The sequence below is a fragment of the Canis lupus genome, chromosome 1 (genome assembly GCF_003254725.2).
Source record: "Canis lupus dingo isolate Sandy chromosome 1, ASM325472v2, whole genome shotgun sequence".
NCBI classification, from domain to species: domain Eukaryota; kingdom Metazoa; phylum Chordata; class Mammalia; order Carnivora; family Canidae; genus Canis; species Canis lupus.
In genome coordinates this window covers 42,103,952-42,128,483 of record NC_064243.1, presented here as the reverse complement: position 1 = coordinate 42,128,483, position 24,532 = coordinate 42,103,952, and the positions used below count along the sequence as shown (strand labels likewise).

The 24,532-nt window shown below is 38.4% G+C and overlaps 1 protein-coding gene across 2 annotated transcripts in view; it reads right to left on the bottom strand.

The window, feature by feature from the left end:
- The window catches only part of ESR1 (estrogen receptor 1), a 277,475-nt gene that overhangs the window by 229,680 nt on the left and 23,263 nt on the right, over positions 1 to 24,532 (bottom strand). The window contains exon 3 of one of the 2 annotated variants that reach the window (XM_025422567.3): positions 4,577 to 4,767. In XM_025422567.3, the coding sequence (XP_025278352.1) occupies positions 4,577 to 4,767 (191 nt within the window). Of the gene's footprint in view, positions 1 to 4,570; positions 4,768 to 24,532 lie in introns of both variants that reach the window. The other variant, XM_035705951.2, reaches the window with a different exon arrangement.

The window sequence follows — 24,532 nt, the reverse complement described above, 5'->3', positions numbered from 1 at the left end:
GAATATCTGAAGCCATAGGAAGGAATCTGGACTTTAAGTGCAGTATGAGTTTTAGGGGAAAGACCATATGACCTGGTTAATATATTTAAAAGATTTCTCCTGCTGTTGCATGGAGACTAGATGATAGAGGCGCAAGTGTGAAATACAGAGATCAAAATTCAGTATTATTGTGTGCATATATTATCAAGGCCTCAACTTTGAGCTATATCTCTGAAAGGATTCCAGAGATAAAATAGTTACATGATGAGAAAGCAGCCTCCATTTCTTCCCCACCCGCTGGCCTTTTCCAGGCATGGGTACATATGTCAAGCCAGAAGGTGACCAGAAATGTGAAACTATATGCAAAAACTAATCTGTCTTAGAAGAATAATGGTGATTTCCTAAGCACAAAAGGCCTAAATTCTCTCTTAATACAGCTCTACAAAGTGGATGGAACCAGCTAAATAGGCAAGGTTCTTCAGAAAGTCAGGCTCTGCTTACCCTCAGTTGCTGTTTGGGGAGCTATCCAGGGTGCTGGAATTCTCTCCCCTCCCCCTCCCATGCTTTCCAAGACCTAATGCTTGTCAGTTATCCTTATTGGACCTAACACCTCACTACCTTGAATCATAACCAGATTCCACTGTGATACCACCTGATGTCCTTCTGGTCTCAGCTAACCCTTTTTTTTAAGATTTTATTTATTCATGAGAGACACCGAGAGAGGCAGAGACACAAGCAGAGGGAGAAGCAGACTCTATGCAGGGGGCCTGATATGGGACTCGATCCCAGGACTCCAGGATCACGCCCTGGGTGAAGGCAGGTGCTAAACCTCTGAGCCACCCAGGGATCCTCAGCTAACTTTTAAATCAACACCTGCCTGGGCCATGTCTGTTTGATCTAATGTTAATTATCTTCTTTGTACATCTGAGAAAGATAATATGAAGTGGCAGCATAGCTAGTGGTATACAAATAGGCTTGGGACTCCACTGTACCTCATGACCGTTAGAAATAATAATGTCAGAGAAGCAGTGAGCTCAATGGAGTCTTTGTCCTTTGGAATAATATTCAAAGGTAGTACTGGGCTGTTGAACCAATAATCAAATCTGCTTATATAACTCATCCAAGGTCTCTGCCTACAACACAACTTAAGAAACACTGCTTCTCCATCTGCAATGATTAACAAGCTCATGTACTATCCCATTTTACCCCTCCCTTAAATAGCATCCTTGACTTTGCTTTTAAAAAAAAATGTTCAACTGAAAGCCATTACTCAATTTTTTGAGTAATCAAGTTTATACAGTAAGTAGTGGATGAAAATTTGTATGCTTTCAAATCAAACACTTTACCTCTTCAACTAAAACACTTAGAGCACTAGAGTAATCTGATGGATACTCATTTCTAGCTCTCTTCTTAAATAACAAGAAAAACAGGGACAGCTACAGCATCTTCAGAAGTTTCTACCTACATATCAGACCCTTCACTGTCCTTAAATAGGTTTGAGGGGCAGTATGACTTATAAAGAGCCAAAGAAGTTCAGTAAAAACTTTTTAGTTGCAAGTTTTCAAAACTACAATGAGAAAATGGGACAAGAAACCAGTGAACTTGCTCTGGTATTTCCTTTATATATGCACAAACAAGCCAAATACATAGAAATACCATTCAAGTAAAAAGGAAATAAATTAGTTTGTTTTTACATAATCTAAGAATAAATATATGGCCAAGAATGTCTTTGTTTAATCTAATGATCAATTAATTTCATTAATTTCTATTCACAGAGCTCCCCAAACTCCCTTTCACCTCCTGGTCTTTGCTTATATGCTCATTCCTATGAGTGAACATCCATCCCCTCCTTTATTTTGCTCACTCGACTCATCCTCCAGACTTAATTTTAAATCAAGAAAACTTCTCATAGCCTGACTCAACCCCCAACAGGACTGAGTGACATTTGGACTCCTCTATAAGACCCTCCACTCATCCTCATCTTGGCACTTGTCACACTGTAATTTAGTTGCCAATTTTTTTTGCACAACTCTCTCACTACCTTTTAGGGTCTATGAGAATGAGGACTATGTCTTTACTATAATTTTATCTCCAGGACTTTCCACAGTGTTCTGGCTAGTAGAGGCAATCAATGAATAAATAAATGAATTAATAAACAGAATCATTTTTAAGGTCCCTCCTCATGTCTAAAGGTACTATCTTTGTCTCATTTCTATGCTTCTTCTAAAACTTTGGACTCAATATTCACCTCATTTAGTAAAGCTTATTTAAGTGACTTCATACCATAATACGAAGTTTCTGAAGCCAGGCAGAAATTGTAGCTTATGCAGTTTATATATAGTACAATTTTATATAATTTATAGTACAATGAAATCCCACTGTTTAGTCTGTATATGTAAGATGGAGATAAGATATATATTTTAACCATCAAAGAGTAAGCAGAAATTTTTTTTAAATGTTTGAACTTTTGATAATGCCATATACCAATAAAACATTTTTTATTAGCTCACATTTCCTTCACTATTTTTATAAGTGTATTTTTCTTTTTTCCTTTTTTTTTTTGCTCTGATACTTTAATGCTCAGAGTATTCAGTATGATGTGAAGTTATACAGTACAATCTTCAATGCTGAACAAATAGGATAAAAATAATTTGTGAGAATATTGGTATTGTTCCTTGAAGACAGGTCCTTTTTATCTTCAATCTTAGTAATTTGACCTTTATAACTGAAAATATTTATTTTCTTATATTCTTCTATTATATTCCTTATCTTTATCATATAATTGCACTTCACCTATACTTACTCTCTAATTATATCATAAGAACAAGTATCTTTGCCACCCCAATAAATTTCCCAAATAAATTCCAAATTTTGTGGGAATACAGATTATGTCTGACACATATTTTGATTTCTCTCAGAACATCTAGCACAGGTACAGAGTAAGTTTTTAATAAATATGAATAGTCAAAACTTTAGATTTAGAAACATCTATTCCCTTTCCATGCATTAAATCAAGGGTTAGCAAATTATGGCTCATAGGTCATTTCTGGTCAGTTCTGGCCTATTTTTGTGTATAAAGTTTTATTGGCACACACCCATTTACTTATATATTGTCTATGGCTCCTTATGGGCCACAATGTCAGGGCTGAGTAGTTGCAACAATGACTGCAAAGCCTAAAATAGTTACTATCTGGATTTTTACAAAAAAAATTGTCGCTGAACACTGCTATCAATGATTTTTACAGATGAGAGAACTCAGTTTCAGATAAGTCAAGTTTATAATTGAACCTGTTCACTAAACCTACCTCTGTCAGATGATTTGTCAATACCAGATTAAATATTTGGTGAAAATAATGCTATTTTAGAATATATAAAAGCAAATAAACAGTAATATCACAAATGAATATGGTTGTTGAAAGACCTTTCAGGGCTTATCCTAACTTAAACCAAATAGAAATGCCATTTTTCTAAATTAAGACAGTATCATTTGGTAAAATTGAATAATCTATGTTGTTTTAACACATAGATATGTGTATATATACATATCCATGTATACATTTATATATATTTATACATATATATTACATATGTGTGTATACATGTATAAACAAAAATTTGCTATCAGAGAATATCATTAATTTTATTTAAGAAACCCAACAAAAAAAGTGCAAATCTTACAGTAGATTTCTAAAAGATGTTGAAAGTAAGAACTGTCAAAAAAACTGCTTTAAAATGGACTGAGATAAATATATATATATATAAAATGAACCAAGATAAAGTTAATTCAGCTAACCTAAACTCCTGTCAGACTGCTATGCCTGTCAGACAAAGAATCTTTAGCATAGATATTTTGGGTAGTAGAAATGATTGATGTTTCTCCCAGAGCATCCTCTAAAATGCAACAATATAGACATTCTTGGAATAAAAATAAATTGCAGCTGTCAGTATAAGGGTGACTTGGTAAGCCACATATAAAAAAAGGATCAAGGCACACAGGTGAATGAAATGTTACAAGTAAATACTAACTGCTTATACTGATAATATGTCCCCTATTACAGGTCACCAGCTATTGAGTCTTCTCATTTTAGCAAAAGTCATATCATCTACTGAGACAACAAAGAGGTGGAGGAAGAACAAGAGAAGAACAAGTCAAGTTAGAGTTGATGCAAAGAACTGGTGCTCTGGAGCAAAGATCAGAACAGAATCCATATCTGGACACAACCAAGGTGGAAGGTAGTAATGTACAGACAATTCGTATTACATGTATTGTATAAGCCCCCTTGCCTGCAACACATGAATATCTGAGCACAGACCTCTGGAAACCCAGCTATTAAAATCCCCTTCCTGTTGAGTTGCTCAAGACTGCTTGGATCTTGCCAATGGAAGGAGCATAATTACTCAGCCAGCCACAACTACCCTGGTCTTTGTCAACTCTTTCTACCGAGAACTTTTTTATCTTCATGTTTCTACCAGAGATACTAATGGACCTACCAGGTATTAGTGTTTTCTACTACAAATGGCTGCTCATATGCCTTCTTTCTTCAGTTGCTTCCCTTCAAGATTAAAGGGAAATAAGTTGTTTTCAACACACTATTACCTTGAATACTTCTCTTGAAGAAGGCCTTACAGCCCTCACAGGACCAGACTCCATAATGGTAGCCTGAGGCATAGTCATTGCACACTGCACAGTAGCGAGTCTCCTTGGCAGACTCCATGGCCATGTTTCCTTTGTCACTGGTACTGGCCAATCTCTCTCTGCCACCCTGGCGTCGATTATCTGAATTTGGCCTGGAAAAAAAGAAATAGGAAAAAATAAAAACAGTGAATCTATTAACATTAGAAAAGCAAAACATGTACACTCTTCTAAAGAATAAGAGGCTTGGGGGATGCAGCAGATCCACTTTATTCTGACATTTTGAAATAATGAATCATAATGTAAGCTAATCTTTCATTACCTCTTGCCAGCTGTTACAGCAAAAGGTGTTTGCCTATTCTATTAACCTTGAGGGGAAATTGTTTATTGCAAACTTGCTTAAAAAATGGACTGCCTACACCAGAATATATTATTCAGAAAATGACAAAATGAAATTAGCTGGTTTTTAATAGATTTATTCACTTTTTTTCAGGGATTCACAGTTAATGAAAAATCATCAGAGACCAATGGTTATTCAAATTCTACACACACTACGGATCTTTAGGAAATAGAGAAAAAGTATAAACCAGCTGGAGCATTTGAAACTCAAATGAACTGATGAACAACATAGAACATCTATAGAAAGGTAACAATTCAAATTTTTATGTCATCATTACCATGTAACCCTGGATACCAGTTTTTATCACTTGACTATACCTTCAAGGTGCCATTCAATATTCAACACTGCTCTTTAAGAGTGTGTAGAATAAGAAGAGCAGAGAAACACAAATGATTATTCTAACTTTAGAAAAGTGCACAGAGGATATATATCCCAGAAAGAGACCTGAGAATTAACAGTACGTTCTAGGATAACCAAGGAAATGAAGAAGTCAAAAATTTTAAGGAGGAAGAAACAGTGATTGATACTGCCAAATGGGGCAGAGAAGTCCAATAAAGCAAGGACTGATGGAATGCAGTTAGACTTGACGAAGAGGAACCTCAGCAGGGAATTTCAGTAGATGAGTCCAAGCACAGGCCAAAAGCCAGTGGGTGGAAAAGTAAATGGAGTATGAGGAAATGAAAATGAGTGAAGGCCATTCCTCTGAGAACTTGGATGACAATGGGTAGAGAAAGAGATGGGGTGGTTGCTAAAGAACATAAAGATAAAAAAGGATTTTCAGAATGGAAGTGGAAGCCTCATCTAGAATGAAGGGAATGGGCAGTAGAGAGGGAAGAGCTGAGGCTATAAAGTAAGGCAGAACAGAGCAAAGTCAAGGGAAGTCTAGCAGTTGGGATTAAAGTCACAGGTAGAAGGCACAGCCTCAACAAAGACACCTTGAAGAAGACAGAGAGAAAAGAGGTCAGAAAAGGAGATGAAATGAAGTTTGCATCTCTTGTTTAACCAAATATAGGACCGGAACTTAGATCAATCCAGGATTTGCTAGGCATATGCAACTGAATAAAAGCAGTGGAAGAGAACTGAGGTTGTATGGTCAGAGCCCAACACAGTACCTGGTATGTAGTTGGCACTTGGTAATATCTTAAATGAACTCATAGAATGTTTTAGGGTATACAGGAAAAGAAGAAAAGTCGAAAGATATTGGAAGGATACATGGAGTGAAGGGTCCCATAAAACACTAAAAAAAAAAGAAAGAGAGAGAGAGAGAGAGCTGAGGTGCGCAGGTGGCTCAGTTGGTTAAGCGTCTAACTTTGGCTCAGGTCATGATCTCAGGGTCTTGGGATGCCAGGTTTGACTCCTCCCTCAGCAAGGAGTCTGCTTGTTCCTCTGCCACTCCCCCTGCTCATTCTCTCTCTCTCTCTCTCTCTCTCTCTCTCTTTTCCTCAAATAAATAAATAAATTTTTAAAAAAAATAAAAAATAAAATTTAAACAAAGCAACCTAGGATGAGATAAAGTGAACTGAATATAGAGCTTCCAGGGTCTCTGATTATAGAAGCTCATGCTTCCAGCTTCTACTCCCCACCCAAATAACCAAACCACATTGACTTTTTCACTGGCCCTCCTTTTCACAAGCCCTATCTTTCCTTTTAGCTGAAATTTTATTACCCTTCCATGCCCTGATCACTCATTGATATTGTCCACAATTTTGTGGTGGAGGTTCTCAAACAATGCTTGCCATAATACTCACAAAATACTGGCTCCTTGAGTTGAGCATCTCTGATTTGGCCTTTTTTTTTTTTTTTTCCATTCTAAATGACATAGCTCTTAGTTTGACAGCCTCAAATGGAAGTTCTTTATTTTTTAATATCTTTAGAGACACTAGCTTGCAGTTTTCAATTCTAGTTCATATTCTTTTGCCTATCCCCTTCCATTTCATCACAGTGCTATTGAACTCCCCTCTCCCCAATCAAGCTCAAAATTCTGTACTGTTTGTTTATTAACATCTTATTCCAGTGCTTAGGAAGCAGCCCTAAAAATTTAACTATAGAAGCTTAGTGCCTTTGGGGGGCAGTGTAGTTAGCAAGCTTGACACTGACAGTTTCAGTGCCTTATAAATCTTAGGTACTGTAGCCTCAATACCTAGCTCAGGGCCCAGCACACAGCAGGTATTCTATACATATTTGCTGAAGGAAAGAAGGAAGGAAGGAGGAAGGAAGGAAGGAAGGAAGGAAGGCAGGCAGGCGTGAATAACATATGCACCATCAAAAGTTCCCAAGTATCAAGCATCCTGCACCCATCCCTGCACAATAAAATACTGCAAGTTTTAAAATTGTGGCAGGATAAATATAACATAAAATTTATCATCTTAACCATTTTTTAATTTTTTAAATATTTTATTTATTTATTCATGAGAAACAGAGAGAGAGAGGCAGAGAGAGACACAGGCAGAGGAAGAAGCAGGCTCCATGCAGGGAGCCCAACGTGGGCCTCAATCCCGGGTCTCCAGGATCACACCTTGGGCTGAAGGTGGCGCTAAACCACTGAGCCACCCAGGCTGCCCAACAATTTTTTTAGTGTAGAGTTAAATAATGTTAAGCTATTCACATTAGTGACAACCAATCTCCAGAGCTTTTCCATCTCACAAAACTGAAGCTTCACACCCATTAAACAATCCCCCATTGCTTCTTCCAGCCAGGCCCTGGCAACCACCACTCTACTTTCAATCTCTATGCGTTGGACTACTCTAGATAATTCAGAAAAGTGGAAATATATAGTAGTTGCCTTTTTGTAAATGGTATTTTTTTAAATTTTTTTATTGGAGTTCAATTTGCCAACATATAGCATAACACCCAGTGCTCATCCCGTCAAGTGCCCCCCTCAGTGCCCATCACCCAGTCACCCCAACCCCCTGCCTACTTCCCTTTCCACTACCCCTTGTTCATTTCCCAGAGTTATGTGTCTCTCATGTTCTATCACCCTCACTAATATTTCCAATTAATTTCTCTCCTTTCCCCTTTATTCCCTTTCACTATTTTTATATTCCTCGTATGAATGAGACCATATGTTTGTCCTTCTCCAATTGACTTACTTCACTCAGCATAATACCCTACAGTTCCATCCACGTCAAAGCAAATGGTGGGTATTTGTCGCTTCTAATGGCTGAGTAATATTCCATTGAATACATAGACCACATCTCTTTAACCATTCATCTTTCGATGGACACCAAGACTCCTTCCAAAGTTTGCCTGTGTTCTCCTCTAGGATGTTGATGGATTCGTCTCACATTTAGATCTTTCATCCATTTTGAGTTTATCCTTGTGTATGGTGTAAGAGAGTGGTCTAGTTTCATTCTTCTGCACGTGGCTGTCCAATTTTCCCAGCATCATTTATTGAAGAGACTGTCCTTTATCCAGTGGATAGTCTTTCCTGCTTTGTTGAATATTAGTTGATCACAGAGTTGAGGGTCCAATTCTGGATTCTCTATTCTTTTCCATTGATCTATGTGTCTGTTTTTGTGCCAGTACCACACTGTCTTGATGATCACAGCTTTGTAGTACAACTCAAAATCCGGCATTGTGATGTCCCCGGCTCTGGTTTTCTTTTTCAATATTCCCCTGGCTATTTGGGGTCTTTTCTGATTCCACACAAATCTTAAGATGATTTGTTCCAACTCTCTGAAGAAAGTCCATGGTATTTTGGTAGGGATTGCATTAAATGTGTAAATTGCCCTGGGTAGCATTGATATTTCCACAAAATTAATTCTTCCAACCCATGAGCATGGAATATTTTTCCATCTCTTTGTGTCTTCCTCAATTCCTTTCAGAAGTGTTCTGCATTTTTTAGGGTATAGATCCTTTACCTCTTTGATTATGTTTATTCCTAGGTGTCCTATGCTTTGGGGTGCAATTGTAAATGGGACTGACTCCTTAATTTCTCTTTCTTCAGTTTCATTGTTAGTGTATAGAAATGCCACTGATTTCTGGGCATTGATTTTGTATCCTGTCACATTACCGAATTGCTGTATGAGTTCTAGCAATCTTGGGGTGGAGTCTTTTGGATTTTCTATGTACAGTATCATGTCATCGGCGAAGAGGGAGAGTTTGACTTCTTCTTTGACAATTCGAATGCCTTTTATTTATTTTTGTTGCCTGATTGCTGAGGCTAGGACTTCTAATACTATGTTAAATAGCAGTGGTGAGAGTGAACATCCCTGTTGTGTTCCTGATCTTAGGGAAAAGGCTCCCAGTGTTTCCTCATTGAGAATGATATTTGCTGTGGGCTTTTCATAGATGACTTTTAAGATGCTAAGGAATGCTCCCTCTATCCCTACACTCTGAAGAGTTTTGATCAGGAATGGATGCTGTATTTTGTCAAATGCTTTCTCTGGATTTATTGAGAGGATCATATGGTTCTTGTTTTTTCTCTTGTTGATATGATCTATCACGTTGATTGCTTTACAAGTGTTGAACCAACCTTGCATCCCAGGGATAAATCCCACTTGGTCATGGTGTATAATCTTCTTAATGTACTGTTGGATCCTATTGACTAATATCTTGTTGAGAATTTTTGCATCTCTGTTCATCAGGGATATTGGTCTATAATTCTCCTTTTTGGTGGGTTCTTTGTCTGGTTTTGGAATTAAGGTGGTGCTGACCTCATAAAACAAGTTTGGAAGTATTCCATCTCTTTCTATCTTTTGGAACAGCTTTTTTGTTTCTTCTTTAAACATTTGATAGAATTCCCCTGGGAAGCCATCTGGCCCTGGACTTTTGTGTCTTGGGAGGCTTTTGACGACTGCTTCAATTTCCTCCCTGGTTATTGGCCTGTTCAGGGTTTCTATTTCTTCCTGTTCCACTTTTGGTAGTTTGTGGTTTTCCAGAAATGCATCCATTTATTCTAGATTGCCTAATTTATTGGTGTATAGCTACTCATAATATGTTTTTAAAATCGTTTGTATTTCCTTGGTATTGGTTGTGATCTCTCCTTTTTCATTCATGATTTTATTAATTTGAGTCTTTTTTGTTTTTAATAAAGCTGGCTAATGGTTTATCTATGTTATTAATTCTTTCAAAAACCAACTCCTGGTTTTGTTGATCTGTTCTACAGTTCTTAGGTCTCTGTTTCATTGAGTTCTGCTCGAATCTTTATTAACTCTCTTCTTCTGCTGGGGATAGGTTTTATTTGCTGTTCTTTCTCCCATTTCCTTAGGTGCAAGGTTAGCTTGTGTATTTGAGTTTTTTCCAATTTTTGAGGGATGCTTGTATTGCGATGTATTTCCCTCTCAGGACTGCTTTTGCTGTATCCCGAAGACTTTAAACGTTTGTTTCTTCATTCTCATTAGTTTCCATGAATCTTTTTAATTCTTCTCTAATTTCCTGGTTGACCCTTTCATCTTTTAGCAGGATGCTCTTTAACCTCCAGGCGTTTGAATTTCTTCCAAATTTCTTCTTGTGATTGAGTTCTAGTTTCAAAGCATTATGGTCTGAAAATATGCAGGGGACAATCTCAATCTTTTGGTATCAGTTAAGACCTGATTTATGACCCAGTATGTGGTCTATTCTGGAGAAAGTTCCATGTGCACTTGGGAAGAATGTGTATTCAGTTGCGTTTTGATGTAAAGCTCTGTAAATATCTGTGAAATCCATCTGGTCCAGTGTATCATTTAAAGCTCTTGTTTCTTTGGAGATGTTGTGCTTAGAAAATCTGTCAGTTGCAGAAAGCGCCGTGTTGAAGTCTCCCAGTATAAGTGTGTTATCTAAGTATGTCTTAACTTTGATTATTAATTGACTGATATACTTGGCAGTTCCCACATTAGGAGCATAAATATTCATGATTGTTAGGTCCTCTTGTTGGATAGACCCTTTAAGTATGATATAGTGTCCCTCTTCATCCCTTACTACAGTCTTTGGAATAAACTTTAATTTATCTGATATGAGGATTGCTACCCCTGCTCTCTTTTGAGGACCATTTGAATGGTAAGTGGTTCTCCAACCTTTTATTTTCAGGCTGAGGTGTCTTTAGGTCTAAAATGAGTCTCTTGTAAACAGCAAATAGATGGGTCTTGTCTGACACCCTGCATCTTTTGATGGGATCATTAAACCCATTCATGTTCAGAGTTACTATCGAAAGATATGAATTTAGTGTCACCATAATACCTATTCAGTCCCTGTTTTTGTGGATTATTTCTTTGGACTTCCTCTTTCTTTTACAGAGTCTCCCTTAATATTTCTTGCAGAGCTGGCTTGGTGGTCACATATTCTTTTAGTTTCTGCCTATCTTAGAAGCTCTTTATCTCTCCTTCTATTCTGAATGAGAGCCTTGCTGGATAAAATATTCTTGGCTGCATGTTCTTCTCATTTAGGACCCTGAATATACCCTGCCAGCCCTTTCTGGCCTGCCAGGTCTCTTTGGAGAGGTCTGCTGTTAATCTAATATTTCTCCCCATATAAGTTAGGGATCTCTTGTCTCTTGCTGCTTTTAGGGTTTTCTCTTTATCTTTGGAATTTGCAAGTTTCACTATTAAATGTGAAGGTTTTGAACAGTTTTTATTGATTTTAAGGGGGATCTCTCTATCTACTGGATCTGAATGCCTGTTTCCCTCCCCCAAGTTAGGGAAGTTCTCAGCTATGATTTGTTCAAATACACTTTCTGGTCGTCTGTCCCTTTTGGCATCCTCTGGAACCCCAATTAAACATAGATTTTTTTTTCCTTCTGAGGCTGTCATTTATTTCCTTTAACCTTTCCTCATGGTCTTTACATTGTTTTTCTCTTTTTTCCTCAGCTTCCTTCCTTGCCATCAACTTGTCTTCTATGTCACTCACTCTTTATTCTACCTCATTAACCCTCATCGTTAGTACCTCCAGTTTGGATTGCATCTCATTTAATTGACTTTTAATTTTGGCCTGATTAGACCTAAATTCTGCAGTCATGAAGTCTCTTGAATCCTTTATGCTTTTTTCCAGAGTCACCAGTAGCTTTATAATTGTGCTTCTGAACTGGCTTTCTGACATCGAATTGTAATCCAAATTCAATGGCAGAGAGTATGGTTTCTGATTCTTTCTTTTGTGGTGAGTTTTTCTGTCTAGTCATTTTGCTCAGTGCAGAGTGGCTAAAAACGAGTTGTACTTGTTAGAAGCACAAACTCTTCTCTCTGTAGCGTTCCAGCTCTTCGTTCTTTAAATCTCAGGCTGAATTCGTAGGTTTTCAGGATGATTTGAAAGTTATCTAGGTAAGTTGGTGGGGACAGATGACTTGGGGACCCTACTTTTCCACCATCTTGCCCCGCCCCCTATAAATGGCATATTTCACTTAGCATAATGTCCTCAAGGCTCAGTCGTGTTGTAGTATGTGTCTGAATTTCCTTTCCCTTGTAAGGCTGAATAATATTCTATTGAACATATATACCATATTTTGTTTATCTGTTCAGCCACCATTGGGCAATGGACATTTGGGCTGCTTCCATATTTTGAATAATACTGCTATGAACATGGATGTTCAAATACTTCTGCAACAGCTTGATTTCAATTCATTTGGATGTATACCCAGAAGCTGGATTGCTGGATCATATAGTAATTCTACTGTTAATTTTGTGAAGAACTGCCAGATTGTTTTCCATAGTGACTGCACTATTTTGCATTCCCACCAACAATGCACAAGGGTTCCAATTTCTCTGCATCCTTTCCAATATTTTTTCTGTTTTGTATAGTTTTGTTAATAGTAGCCATCCTGATGGGTTTGAGATAATCACTGGATCTTAAGATCACCTCTACTACCAACCTCTTCTAATCCCAACACTGGTAATAATTTATTCCTGTTCTGAACTCAGTAACCTGTTTTTCTTTATTTCTCTTCCACTGTTTGTTATATTCTTACTTCTTCACTTGTATATTCATGTGTTTCCAGAGCTGCTAAGTTGCTGGTCTCTTATTCATCTTTGGAACCCCAATTGTTTATAGCATAGTGCCTCATCCAAAATAGAGACTCAATAAATATTGATATCAAATGAATTAATCAATGACTGAATCAATATAGTAATAATTTTTACAATCTAAATGGAATATGCAAATATTGTTTTTAAAAGTACTGGTAGAAGGGCAGCCCGGGTGGCTCAGCGGTTTAGCACCACTTTCAGCCCAGGATGTGATCCTGGAGTCCCAGGATCGAGTCCCACATCAGGCTCCATGCAGGGAGCCTGCTTCTCCCTCTGCCTGTGTCTCCTTCTGTGTGTGTGTGTGTGTGTGTGTGTGTGTGTGTGTGTGTGTGAGATAAATAAACAAAAAAAAATCTTAAAAAAAAAAAGTACTGGTAGAAAATGTGTAATAGCAAAAGCTCATTTTCCCCAGATCTAGCAGACAGGCATGCTGTCAGCAAAATGGCTTTCATCTACACTTTATCTTTGAGATGTCCCTGGAATACTGAAAATCCACTGCAGACACAGGGCATAAAACCAGAAGGCCTCCAAAAAAGAAGAGAGGAAATTTCACAGGCCATATTTCCTCTCTATAAAGGAACTTTTTTATCCAACTTGAAAAATCATACATGTAACATTGTCAATTATCATTCTGGCCCAGCCCTGCTCTGTGAATGCTCCTAAATAGGGATGTCATAAAAATATAATCCAGATCAACCTAAAAGACAAGTGAGATCTTCTCGTGGGCTGCAAAATACTGTGGCACCTTGAAATATGTTCAGGTGTTCTGGAATATCCACTAGGCCAAGGTAATTTGGTACAACTACCTCCAGACAGAGATCTGTGTCCCCAGAATGCAGACTCACTTGGCCTCATCTGCAGTGGAAACGAGCAGAGTGGGAGGTGTCCGTGCCTGGACTCAGACCAAGCCACAAGGGTAGGCCAGGCACCAACCTGCGGTTAGATCAGCCCCCAGGAATGAGCCTCATTAGAGGTCTCAGGCTCATCTCTTCCTGCTTCCCAATCCCCAGCCTTGCCCAGCTGCATCTGTCAAAGACATGGCACTTTGGCTTCATGCTTCTTTGGGAGGATATGTTTATCCATGTTTAGGGCAATCTTTCTTCTTCTCAGTCAGCCTCAGAGGTCCTTTGGCTTCTCCTTATTTTCACAGAACTAAAATTAACTACTCTCACTTTCATGATCTAGATGTCCTCAGGTTCTGCCTTCCTGATAAAAGACTTCAGAAACCCTAACCAAGCCCTTATCTCTTTCCTCTAGGTGAAGATTTAACTAATTCCTTAGCCAAATTGCTAAAATATTTCTCTCTTTGTAATTCTATCCCTTTCTCATTGAATTGTCATCAAACCTCTATGGTTTGTCATCTTGGGCACAAGACTCAGATAAGAAGTTTGCTAGTTTACCAAGTTACATGTTCGTCAGCCTTACAGGTATGTTTAAAGATTCTCTAAAAAGAAGTAAGGCAGAAGCTTAAGTGAAAAATGGAAGGATGTTCTGAGAGCGACTGAACACACTGCAGCTCTGAGGCACACAAGTGCTAAGGAACTAAGTGACGGCAGAGAAAAGAAAGGCAGGAACATGAGAGATCAGATAATAAGAGACAACAACACTGCACCTATGAAAGCTGGAAACTCAACTGACTAGATTTAGTTCTCTTTCATTACATCCATTGACTACTAAACATTCCCCAATGGATGCCACACTGTTATATCAATCACATCCAATCATATTTAATGTGATTTAAGAGAGAAGTCTGAAAGCATTCTTATTGGGTCCAGAAAGGGGACTCTCATAGACCAAGTCATTACATAGCATAATAAAGTGCATTTATCAAGAAGATTTTCATTAATTAAAGGAAGAGTTTGAAGCTCAGCGTAATCAAATACTGACAGTTTTCTAACCATAAATCATGGCACCAGCCAATCCAAAGGCATTGTTCACCTGCTGAGTCAAGCATTTTTAAAAAACTTTTAAAGCTTTTGTTTCTAGAAGAAATGTTTTTGCAAAGCTAAATTTAAAGAACAAACAGATGCCCATTCCTTAGAGATGTGGGTTAATTTTTAGTGGGATAACCTCATAAGGCTCTAATCCCCAAATCAAATCCCCAAAGTTATGTGCACCCAAAGTGTCTTACACTTTTTCTTGATGGCACTTACCATAATTTCCAGTCCTATGTTTGAGTGATTATTGACAAATATATGTTCCCTCTAAAAAATAGTAAATTCCATGAAGGCAGAGATCAAGTCTCATCTCCTCCCAATTTTAAGTGACACACATCAATTAATTCCTTAATAAACATTAGCTAAATATACCTCTTCCATCTAATCTCTGACCAAATATCAGTTATTTCTTCAAAACACTATGCCTATCTTCCTTTGTATTCCTTATTTTCATCATTCTTGCCTAAGACATAAATAACCCTATAACTGAATTACTAAAAGTAGTCTTCAGCCTCCCACAAGTCCTCAAACTCAGTCTGTCTGCCCCAGACAGTCTGTCAAAAGAATGGTCACAAAATACAACTTTCATCTTTCAAAAACTCATTACATATATCTGAGTGTATTACCTTTCTGGGGGAACAGGGATCTGTTTAATAATATAGCAAAGACTCTGAAACTATCTTTTCTAGAAAACATACATAAATAAACTCTCAAACTTGTGCCTATAATTCTAGCGGAATAATAAACCAGAAAAATAAAATTTAAAAATCGTCGACATATAGAATTAAGCTCAAATTCTTGAATTCCCTGATCCAACCAGTTCTCTCTACAGCTCCCTGAGCAAAATTTTATCAACTCCATCTTTGAGAAATTGCTCACACAACATTCTCCACAGTCTGTTTCCCATCAGCCATCACATTTCAACTCTCATAGAAATGCAAGCTTTAGTTCACCGTCTTCCATAAGGCTTATTATCCTAAGTATTCCAACTCATGCTGGTTCAACTTTGAACTCCCAGCACTTCAAGCCTTCACCACTTCTCCCAACACCTAGTTAGACATTGGCTTATCATCTCTCTGGCAACCACTCCTATTTCCTTTGCAGTATTTTTTTCTTCTACCAGGCTCCTAAATGGCAGTGTTCCTCAGGGTCTGCCCTCAGCCCTCTGTCATCCTTAGCTGACATTTTCTTTGTGGAAATCTTGCCATGTGTGTGGCCACACACAAATGCCATCCCATATCGCTCTCCTGGACTTCGAAAACCCATTTTGTAGGTGTAGATTTGAATTACCCACTCTGTAGCTCCTCTTGAATGACCCAAAGAAACTTGAAATTTAATATGCACAAACCTGAGCTCAGTATCTTTCCCAGAAAGCCTGCTTATATTCCTACATTCTTATTTTGGCCTTATCCTAGGATCCAACCAAGGCATTTAAGTATGCTGTTCCTTCTGCCCAGCCCCTGAAGAACTGTTCACCCTGCTTCCCAATCCCCGGGAACAGCTTGAACTTAATTTTCTCCAGGGAGCTTTGCTGACCTCCAGCAGCTAGATTACACCCACCCTAGACTCTCCCTAGTGGAGTAGCTGTCTTTTTGCTCCTTGTAATACTGTAAATTCTAATAAATATATATTTGGTCTTTGTCCCACTTCTTGCACAGAGCTTCTAAAACCCTTGGAATTTCCGAAGTGATGAGAGCAACAAAGGTGTCTCTTATATGTCAATGAGATAACTTTTGGACTTCACCTAAGGATGAGGGCTCGTGCCAGAGAAATCATCTCAACCAGAGGGTTAAAACTTTCAATCTCCTGTCATGCCATCTTTCACCTTCAGGGGAGAGGCCCTGAGGGCTGAATCAATCACCACTGGCCAACAATTTAATTAATCACCCTTATGTAATGAAGCTTCCATAAAAACCCAAAAGGATAAGGTTCAGAGAGCTTCCAGGTTGGTGAACATGTGGAGTTGCTGGGGAAGTGTGTACCTGGAAAGGACGCAGAAGCTTCACACTTTTCCCATGCCTTACCCTAAGCACCTCTTCCACCTGGCCATTCCTGACTTAGATCCTTTTATAATGAACTGGTGATCTTGTAAGTAAAATGTTTCTCTCTGAGTTCCATGAGCAACCCTAGCAAATTAATCAAACCCAACAAGGGGTTCATTGCAACCTCTGATTTATAGCTCATTTATAGTTAGTCAGAAGCACAAGTAAAAACCTGGGCTTGTGATTTGCATCTGAAGTAGGAGCAGTCTCATAGGGCTGAGACTGTAGAGTCTGATGCTATCTCCAAGTAGATAGTGTCGGAATGGAGTTAATTGCTTGGTGGTATATTAAACACACACACACACACACACACACACACACACACACAGAGTCAGAGTCACACCTCCCTGTTTAAAACCCTTGGCAGCTTCCTACTACATCAAGAATAAAATTCAAAAAACCCAGCATGATCGTGTCCTGCCTGTCATTCCAAAGACTCCTCATGTTCCTTCCCTGGTTCCCAAGTTCCAAGCACTGAGCCAGTCGCAGCTGCCCCACAAACGCCAAACACCGCCATGTCTCCAAGCCCTTCTCCTTGACAGGCTCCCACCTCCATACAGTTCCTCTCCTTATCAAGTGCCATTTCTTTTTTTTATTTTTATTTATTTATGATAGTCACACAGGGAGAGAGAGAGGCAGAGACACAGGCAGAGGGGGAAGCAGGCTCCATGCAGCGGGAGCCCGACGTGGGATTTGATCCCAGGTCTCCAGGATCGCACCCTGGGCCAAAGGCAGGCGCCACAACGCTGCGCCACCCAGGGATCCCTCAAGTGCCATTTCTTGATAGAGAGAAATACCTTGCTATTTCTTTTCAAGGTATTTCTTTCTACCTTGCTAAAGTAGTTTTTCTATTACTTCCAACCTCTTCTAGTTTATTCCTTTATAGCACTTATCACTACCTGACATCAAACCAAATTTTAATTTATTTTATTATGTGTCTTGCCCACTGAAATGGAAGCTTCATTCCCCAGCACCTTGAAGAGAGCTTAGTATAGAAATCATGATGCATAAATAAATGTTGATGCTATGAACTATCATTTTGTTGTCCTCTGTTTAATTATCTATCTTACCCAATGCACCATAACTTTCACCAAGCAGGGACTGTGACCACCTTTCTTATCATAGTCACCCAGCTCATGCTCAGCAGCCAGACACACAGTAAAGTGATCAGTCAGTATTTGCCATCTGAATGAATTATGGACACAGTGAAAGCCTTCCCAGCTCCACGCCTGCACACTCCCATATCACAAACCCGTCCTCCATACTACAATAGGAGTGATGGCTCTATTTGTAAAATGGACCGCTATTTGAAACCCTTCATGTCTCCTCAACATCTTGGAAAGTCTTCCTTATCTTCTTTGGATGGTGGACCACAGGAAAATACCCTTATTTACAGAAACACAGATTTTGCTTAAAATCTTAGGGTATTCATTAGCCTCTGAAGTCCATGAATGGTCCCTCCAGAAGACTTCGGACTAAGAACTCCCAGTCAACAGAAGAAATGCAGACTCCATAGCACAGCCAATGTGACCTGGCCACTGTTCCAGCTCCAGCCCTACCCTTCCCTGCAATGGTTAATTTTATGTGTTGCCCTTCTCTGACCAACTTAGTACATCTCTGGACCTATGCCCACATTGCTTCCTATCTTTGCCAAAAGGAAAAATCTCCTGAGTGAAAATGCCCACTCAGGTAGCAGCCACTGAATTTCTCAACAGAATCAACATGTGTTCCTAGAATATCACATATATAACTATTTTGAGCTAGCCATCATTGTCACTGTGTATCTCCAGGAAAGAGATCCTATTACCGTCACTTTTGCTTTCTAGTTTCCAGCAAAGTACAGGCAAATAGTATGAATTTGATAGTCATCAGGGAATAAGTAAAATTATATGTTCCATACTATGTGTCTTGCCTTCTCAACTAGGCTGTAAAATTTTCAAGATTATGGAAACTATATTTTAATATTTTTTATCATCACCAAAAAACCTGGTACAGTACTTTGCACAAAGAAATAGCTAATAAAACCCTACTGGATAAATTAACCAGCAAAGAATTAAGAACAACTTTGCAAAAGACATAGTTGAATCTGTTGCAACAGTAGAATGATGTATCAAGATAATGAGAAGCCAATTATTAATGCCTGTGTGTGTATCAACATCCATATCAATCTGTTTTTGAGTTCCTTGTATTTCTCTCTGCCTTAAATATAAACATGAATGGGCATAAGTTAGTGGTGGTTTGTACTTATGACCAGCACTTACCTGTGTGTATCTCCACTCTCTGTGAAGGTTTGTGTTTGAATTTTAATATAATCTCTATTTATTTTCCATGGCAATAAATAGATATTTTTTAAATGGACAAATTGATCTAAAATGGTAGTGTCTAGCAAGGAAATATCCTGAACCTCATTTTTAGAAAAGCTCCAATTAACTGAGTTCTGGGTCAGGTTTGAGTAACCCATTAAGTCATATCATAGACCTTTTCTGGGCAAGTTTTTAAAGCAATTTTAGGTATTTTAAGCAAGCTAAAAATTATCCTCTGGGTGACAAAAATAGGTCTAAGATTCTAGATCCTTGACAATGCTCATCTGAAAACTTCATCTATCCTTGCTTCATATTATCCATTTAATGAGTGTAATTTTTGTTTATGTTGATTATGTGTTAATCTAGTTAACAGAGGCAGATAATATTCTTCCCTAAGAGATGGAAAAGAAAACTCCTTCAAAATAATGACTGGCAATACATACCATTGAAAGCAGCTCCACCAAATGAGCAAGAGAGAGAGTTACAGCTGCTGGTTCAAAACTCTGCCCAAAGTTCAAACCATGCCCTGGATTTCTGGAAAACCAATAATGACTCCTGGCCTAACAAGATAAGGGGAGCTGGAAGGGCAGGCAAGCAAAGTTTCACAGGACAATGATGGTTGTGTCAGGCACTATTGTTAAGTGCCTTATGTGTAATCGATCCCCTTAACCCTCAAACTATCTATCCCAAGCAGTACTATTATAACTGCAGTTGTTTTAGAAATGAGGTAAGCAAGGTAGAGAGGGAAAAGGAGGTCACTAAAGTGATAAAATCAAGCAACAGTGAAGTCAAGGAATCAGGCAATCTGATCCCAGAGCCCCAACTCACAACAGAGAATGGAATCCTTGGGAACTCCACCCAAAGGCAACAAAAGCCAGAGGGAGAGTATGTTACATGCTCTGGGAAAAAGTCATTACCTCAGATATTATCCCTAATCTCATAAATAATAAGCCCATTTGAAATTGCCCACAATTATTTATTACCCAGCCAATAATACTTTTTTGGGAAAAAGTACTCATCTAATTTCTAGTGCAAAGGTTAAGAACTCTGTTGAGTTCCATGGCTTTAATGGAGCTAACAGTCATACATGAGAATAGCCAGATGAAAGTTTGAATATTTCCTTAAGATATGATTACAGAAAATATCTACTTTAACTCATAAATAAATGAAAAGTGATGTGTTATTAATGTTCATATATAAGAGTTCTGAAAATTCTTTCTGCACAAAGAACATTAGGACTCACCATTCAAAATGTAAGGCTCTCTATAAAATGTCAAGAGGTTTTCCCACTCACTTAAGAAAAATATCTTCACCCCAAAATACAAGCTGATTTTCCACACTAATGGGAAATAAGAATAGCCTGGCATAAAGTTCCTTAAAAATCCCATTTAGGCAATATCTTTTTATCTGTTCTCAGTTACTAATGTGTAACCAAATGACCTGATTTGAGTTTCCTCACCTCTCCTTTCTCTATTCACACCAACCTGTTGCAAGTGCTAATGAACGGTGAGGACAAGAAGCCCAAAGTGAGATGCAAGAAACAAGGCATATGGATGACACAAAAGAGCTAAGTCAAGAGAGAGCTATGGTTTGACACTGCACCTTCTTAAAACAAGTCTGATTTCCAGCCTCATATCCACACAAAATATGACATATATTAGGAAAATGATAATCTACTCATATGCAGAAATACTAAGAAATTCATTCATTCATTCATTCAGCAGCATTGCATAAACATCTACTTACTGCCAGCTAAGGAGTATACTAGGACAAAGGACAGCTACAAAAGAAGGGGAGGAGAGAGGAGGAGCAGGAAGGAAAAGGAAGAGAAGAAAAATGTCCCTCTGCCTTGGGAAAGCAGACAATTCAAAGAGGAAGATATGGACCTCTGGGAAAAGGCCCTCCAGGCACAGAATTCCAAATACCAAATACAGTCCTGTTCTAACACTGGCCTCTGGTCAGCTTTTGAGTGTGATCCATAAATCATTATGTTTATGATCCTCTCCAAGAGATAGAAACAATATGTCATCACATAAAAAGTCTACACAAACATGTCCAGAACTGCAAATGGAAATTTTTACTAACAAAAATTATTTGGGATTAAAGATCACATTGCGACAAACATAATAAACTTTATAATAAAATAAGGGACTGTTGAAAAGAAAACCACAGGTCCAAAATGGCATCACTTAGGTGAAAGCCTCAAGTCAGTAAACCAGGGCTCGATACCTAACCTAATTGCAGTTTCAACCTCCCCCAAAATGTAGGTCTTAAACTATCAACCAGGAATTAATTACCTGAGAAGCACCAATTAGGTAATCTGTCACCTGTGCCTTCTCAATGCCCCAAAGGAAGATGAAGTAATCTGCCTAGTAAGACCCCCTGCCACCCCAAGAGAAGATCTTGTCTGGAATAATTCTTTCTTTTCTTTTGCTTCTAACTCCCTTGCCCCACCCTCCTTCCTATAGAAACCTTCTATTTTGTACAAGCCCTCAGAATGCCCCTCTCCTTGCTAGATGAGATACTCACTGATTCGTGAATCATTTCATAAAGCCAATTAAATCTTCAAATCTACTCAGTTGAATTTTGTTTTTTAACAAGAGGCAGGGTACTATGGTAGAAAAGATCTAGACTGGATCAGAATCCCTGGGTTCTAGATAAATGGCTGCCAAGAACAGCTGCATGGCTTAAGCAAGTCAGAAAACCTCTCTGGTCTCAGCTGCTTCTCTGGAAAATAAGAAACCCCAATCATGTTTTCTAAATTCCTTTCCAGCTCTGACTGTATGACCATGATTCTGTCCCATGGCTCTGGCCAATGATACATCTGTGGCCTGCGAGAATTTCTTCAATGGATATCATGAATGCAGAGCCCATTTTTCAAAATTCTTTCCCAAGAGTAATAAAAGGTGTACAGATGAATTGGGGAAAGGTGGTAGCACTGCATTTCAGCGTGCTCAGCACTCCCTCCCACAACCCTGACTGATTAAAGATGACAAACACCCATTCCATCAAAGAGAGCTGTCAAGGATGGCCACTGTGTTTCTAACTGCTAACATGATGTGCCCACAAAAAAGTTGCTTCTCTGATATGTGACATGAGAAACCACAGGGGGGAAAAAAAACTAGCAGGAAAGAACATAAGAAATGGAGAGACAGAGGAAAAGGAGAAAGTACTTCTGTATATTTGACATTTTCTTAGTTCACTGAACTCTACCAACAATGATTGAAGTGGGAGCCTGATAGAAGAAAATAAAGCTGAGGTATCAAAGACAAAGTAAGTAGAATTCATATACAGTGTCTCTCTGCCCAGGCAAGCATGCATGGCTGGAAAGAGTTCCAAAGCAAATGGATGATTCTAGAATAAGAGACAATTTGGATACAGTTTAAAATGAACAGAGATTCTGTTGCACAGAACAACTTCATCAAATCCTTAAACTTAATCAGTGACCAGAACTGTAACACTTTAGTGTAGGTACCAATGGCTCTCTTAGATGTGGAAGTTAAAATTGAATCTTCAGGGTTACTCTTTAATTTTCCAAGCCACTCAATAGGAAGGAAGCAAGCTCAAAGACCAGCCTATTCTTTTGCTGATTTCTAAGAAGACACAGTAAATCGCTCTGTGATGTGCTGATGCCCACAGATGCAGATGATGTCAATCAGAGATACAAGGAACTCACATGGGACACACAGAGCCACACAACATATAAATCTCAGGGTGAAAGATTGGGTTAGTGTGCATGATCTGCTTTTTGGGGGACAGCGATTCCATTAAGTTTCAGAGAGTTTTGGAGTTCTGACTTGGCTATAATTACCTCTATGACCAAGGTTAACATCTGCCAAGTGATCTCTGGAACCCTCATGTGTCTTCATCACAAACATCTTTGCTGCAAACCTTTTCACCACATAACTAATCACGCATAAGGCAATTTTGTGGTAAAAGAATCACAAAAATCAGAAGAGCAACATTCATTAAAAAGAACATAATGAAACATGAAAACAAGTAACAAAAAGATTTTATTGTAAATACAAAATATTTGGATACACTCAAAATGTATAGTGGATATTTATGCCAATACTGTGCAAGTAATTGATTTTGTTTTGTGGATTGCACCTGTGCATTTGTCTTCAAAGTTGTTTGAAGTTTTTTTTGTTTTGTTTTTTGTTTGTTTTTTTTGTTTTGTTTTGTTTTGTTTTTTGCTGGTTGACTCATCTCATTACGCTTTTTCTTTTTTATTATTAAAATTTTTTATTTATTTATTTGAGGGAGAGAGAGAGAGAGAACATTAGCAGGGGAGGGGGCAGAGGGAGAGAGAGAAGCAGACCCCCTGATGAGCAGGGAGCCCAACTCAGGGTTCAATCCCAGGACCTGGAGATCATAACCTGAGCCAAAGACAGATGTTTAACCAACTGAACCACCAGAGTGCCACATTACTTTTTTCTTTTTCTGCTAAAATTTCCACCTCCATTAAAAGACACATCAGTTTCCCAATACAAGAAGCATATTTGTAAATAAGCTTTGTGTTGCATTGCAAAAGCCTTTTACATTGATATTTATTCTTGGCATATGTCACATGTTTGTTGATAAGAAACTCCAAAATTCTATGGGAAATGTGTATTCAAAACTCTGTGTTACTATATAGACCATGTTGAGGGTTAAGATTTATGTAATAAAAAATTGGAGCACTGTGTCAATAGAGAAAGGAAACCAAACTGTCAAGCAGTTTGATCAACCAAACTGACAAACAAACCAAACTATCAATCTTTTTTTTTTTTTTTCTTTTCTGGCAAAACTGCTTTACAGCCAATTATGCACTGAAAACATTTGCAGCAAAGATACTGGCAGCAAAGATGCTTACAGTGAAAGTACCTAGTATCCTCTGGAACACCTCAAACTCCTCTAGATTCATCTCCTCCTGCTACTTTGCCCATCTTCCAGCAACCAATTATGTGCCAATTATTTCCTAACCTGACATATCTTTTCTCTCCTCATGCCTTTGCTTATATTGTTTCCAAGAAAACCCTTGCCCAGCCTCATGAGCCTAAAGAAATCCTAGCATTCAGACTCACCTCCTCTACTCTGCTACCTCTATACATGTGCCCACATCTTCTCAACGCTCTTTCACACTACATTGCAATAAACGGTTACACAGGTTGTCTGCCTGTTAGACTATGGAAACCTTGTGAGCAGCATCTGATATATAGGAGGCAGCCAATCAATGTTTTGAATGTATTTACATTGAACTTATTTCAGTGAATTATATGGAACTATTTTCATGGTATCCTTAAAATAACTAGAAATACCTTAAGA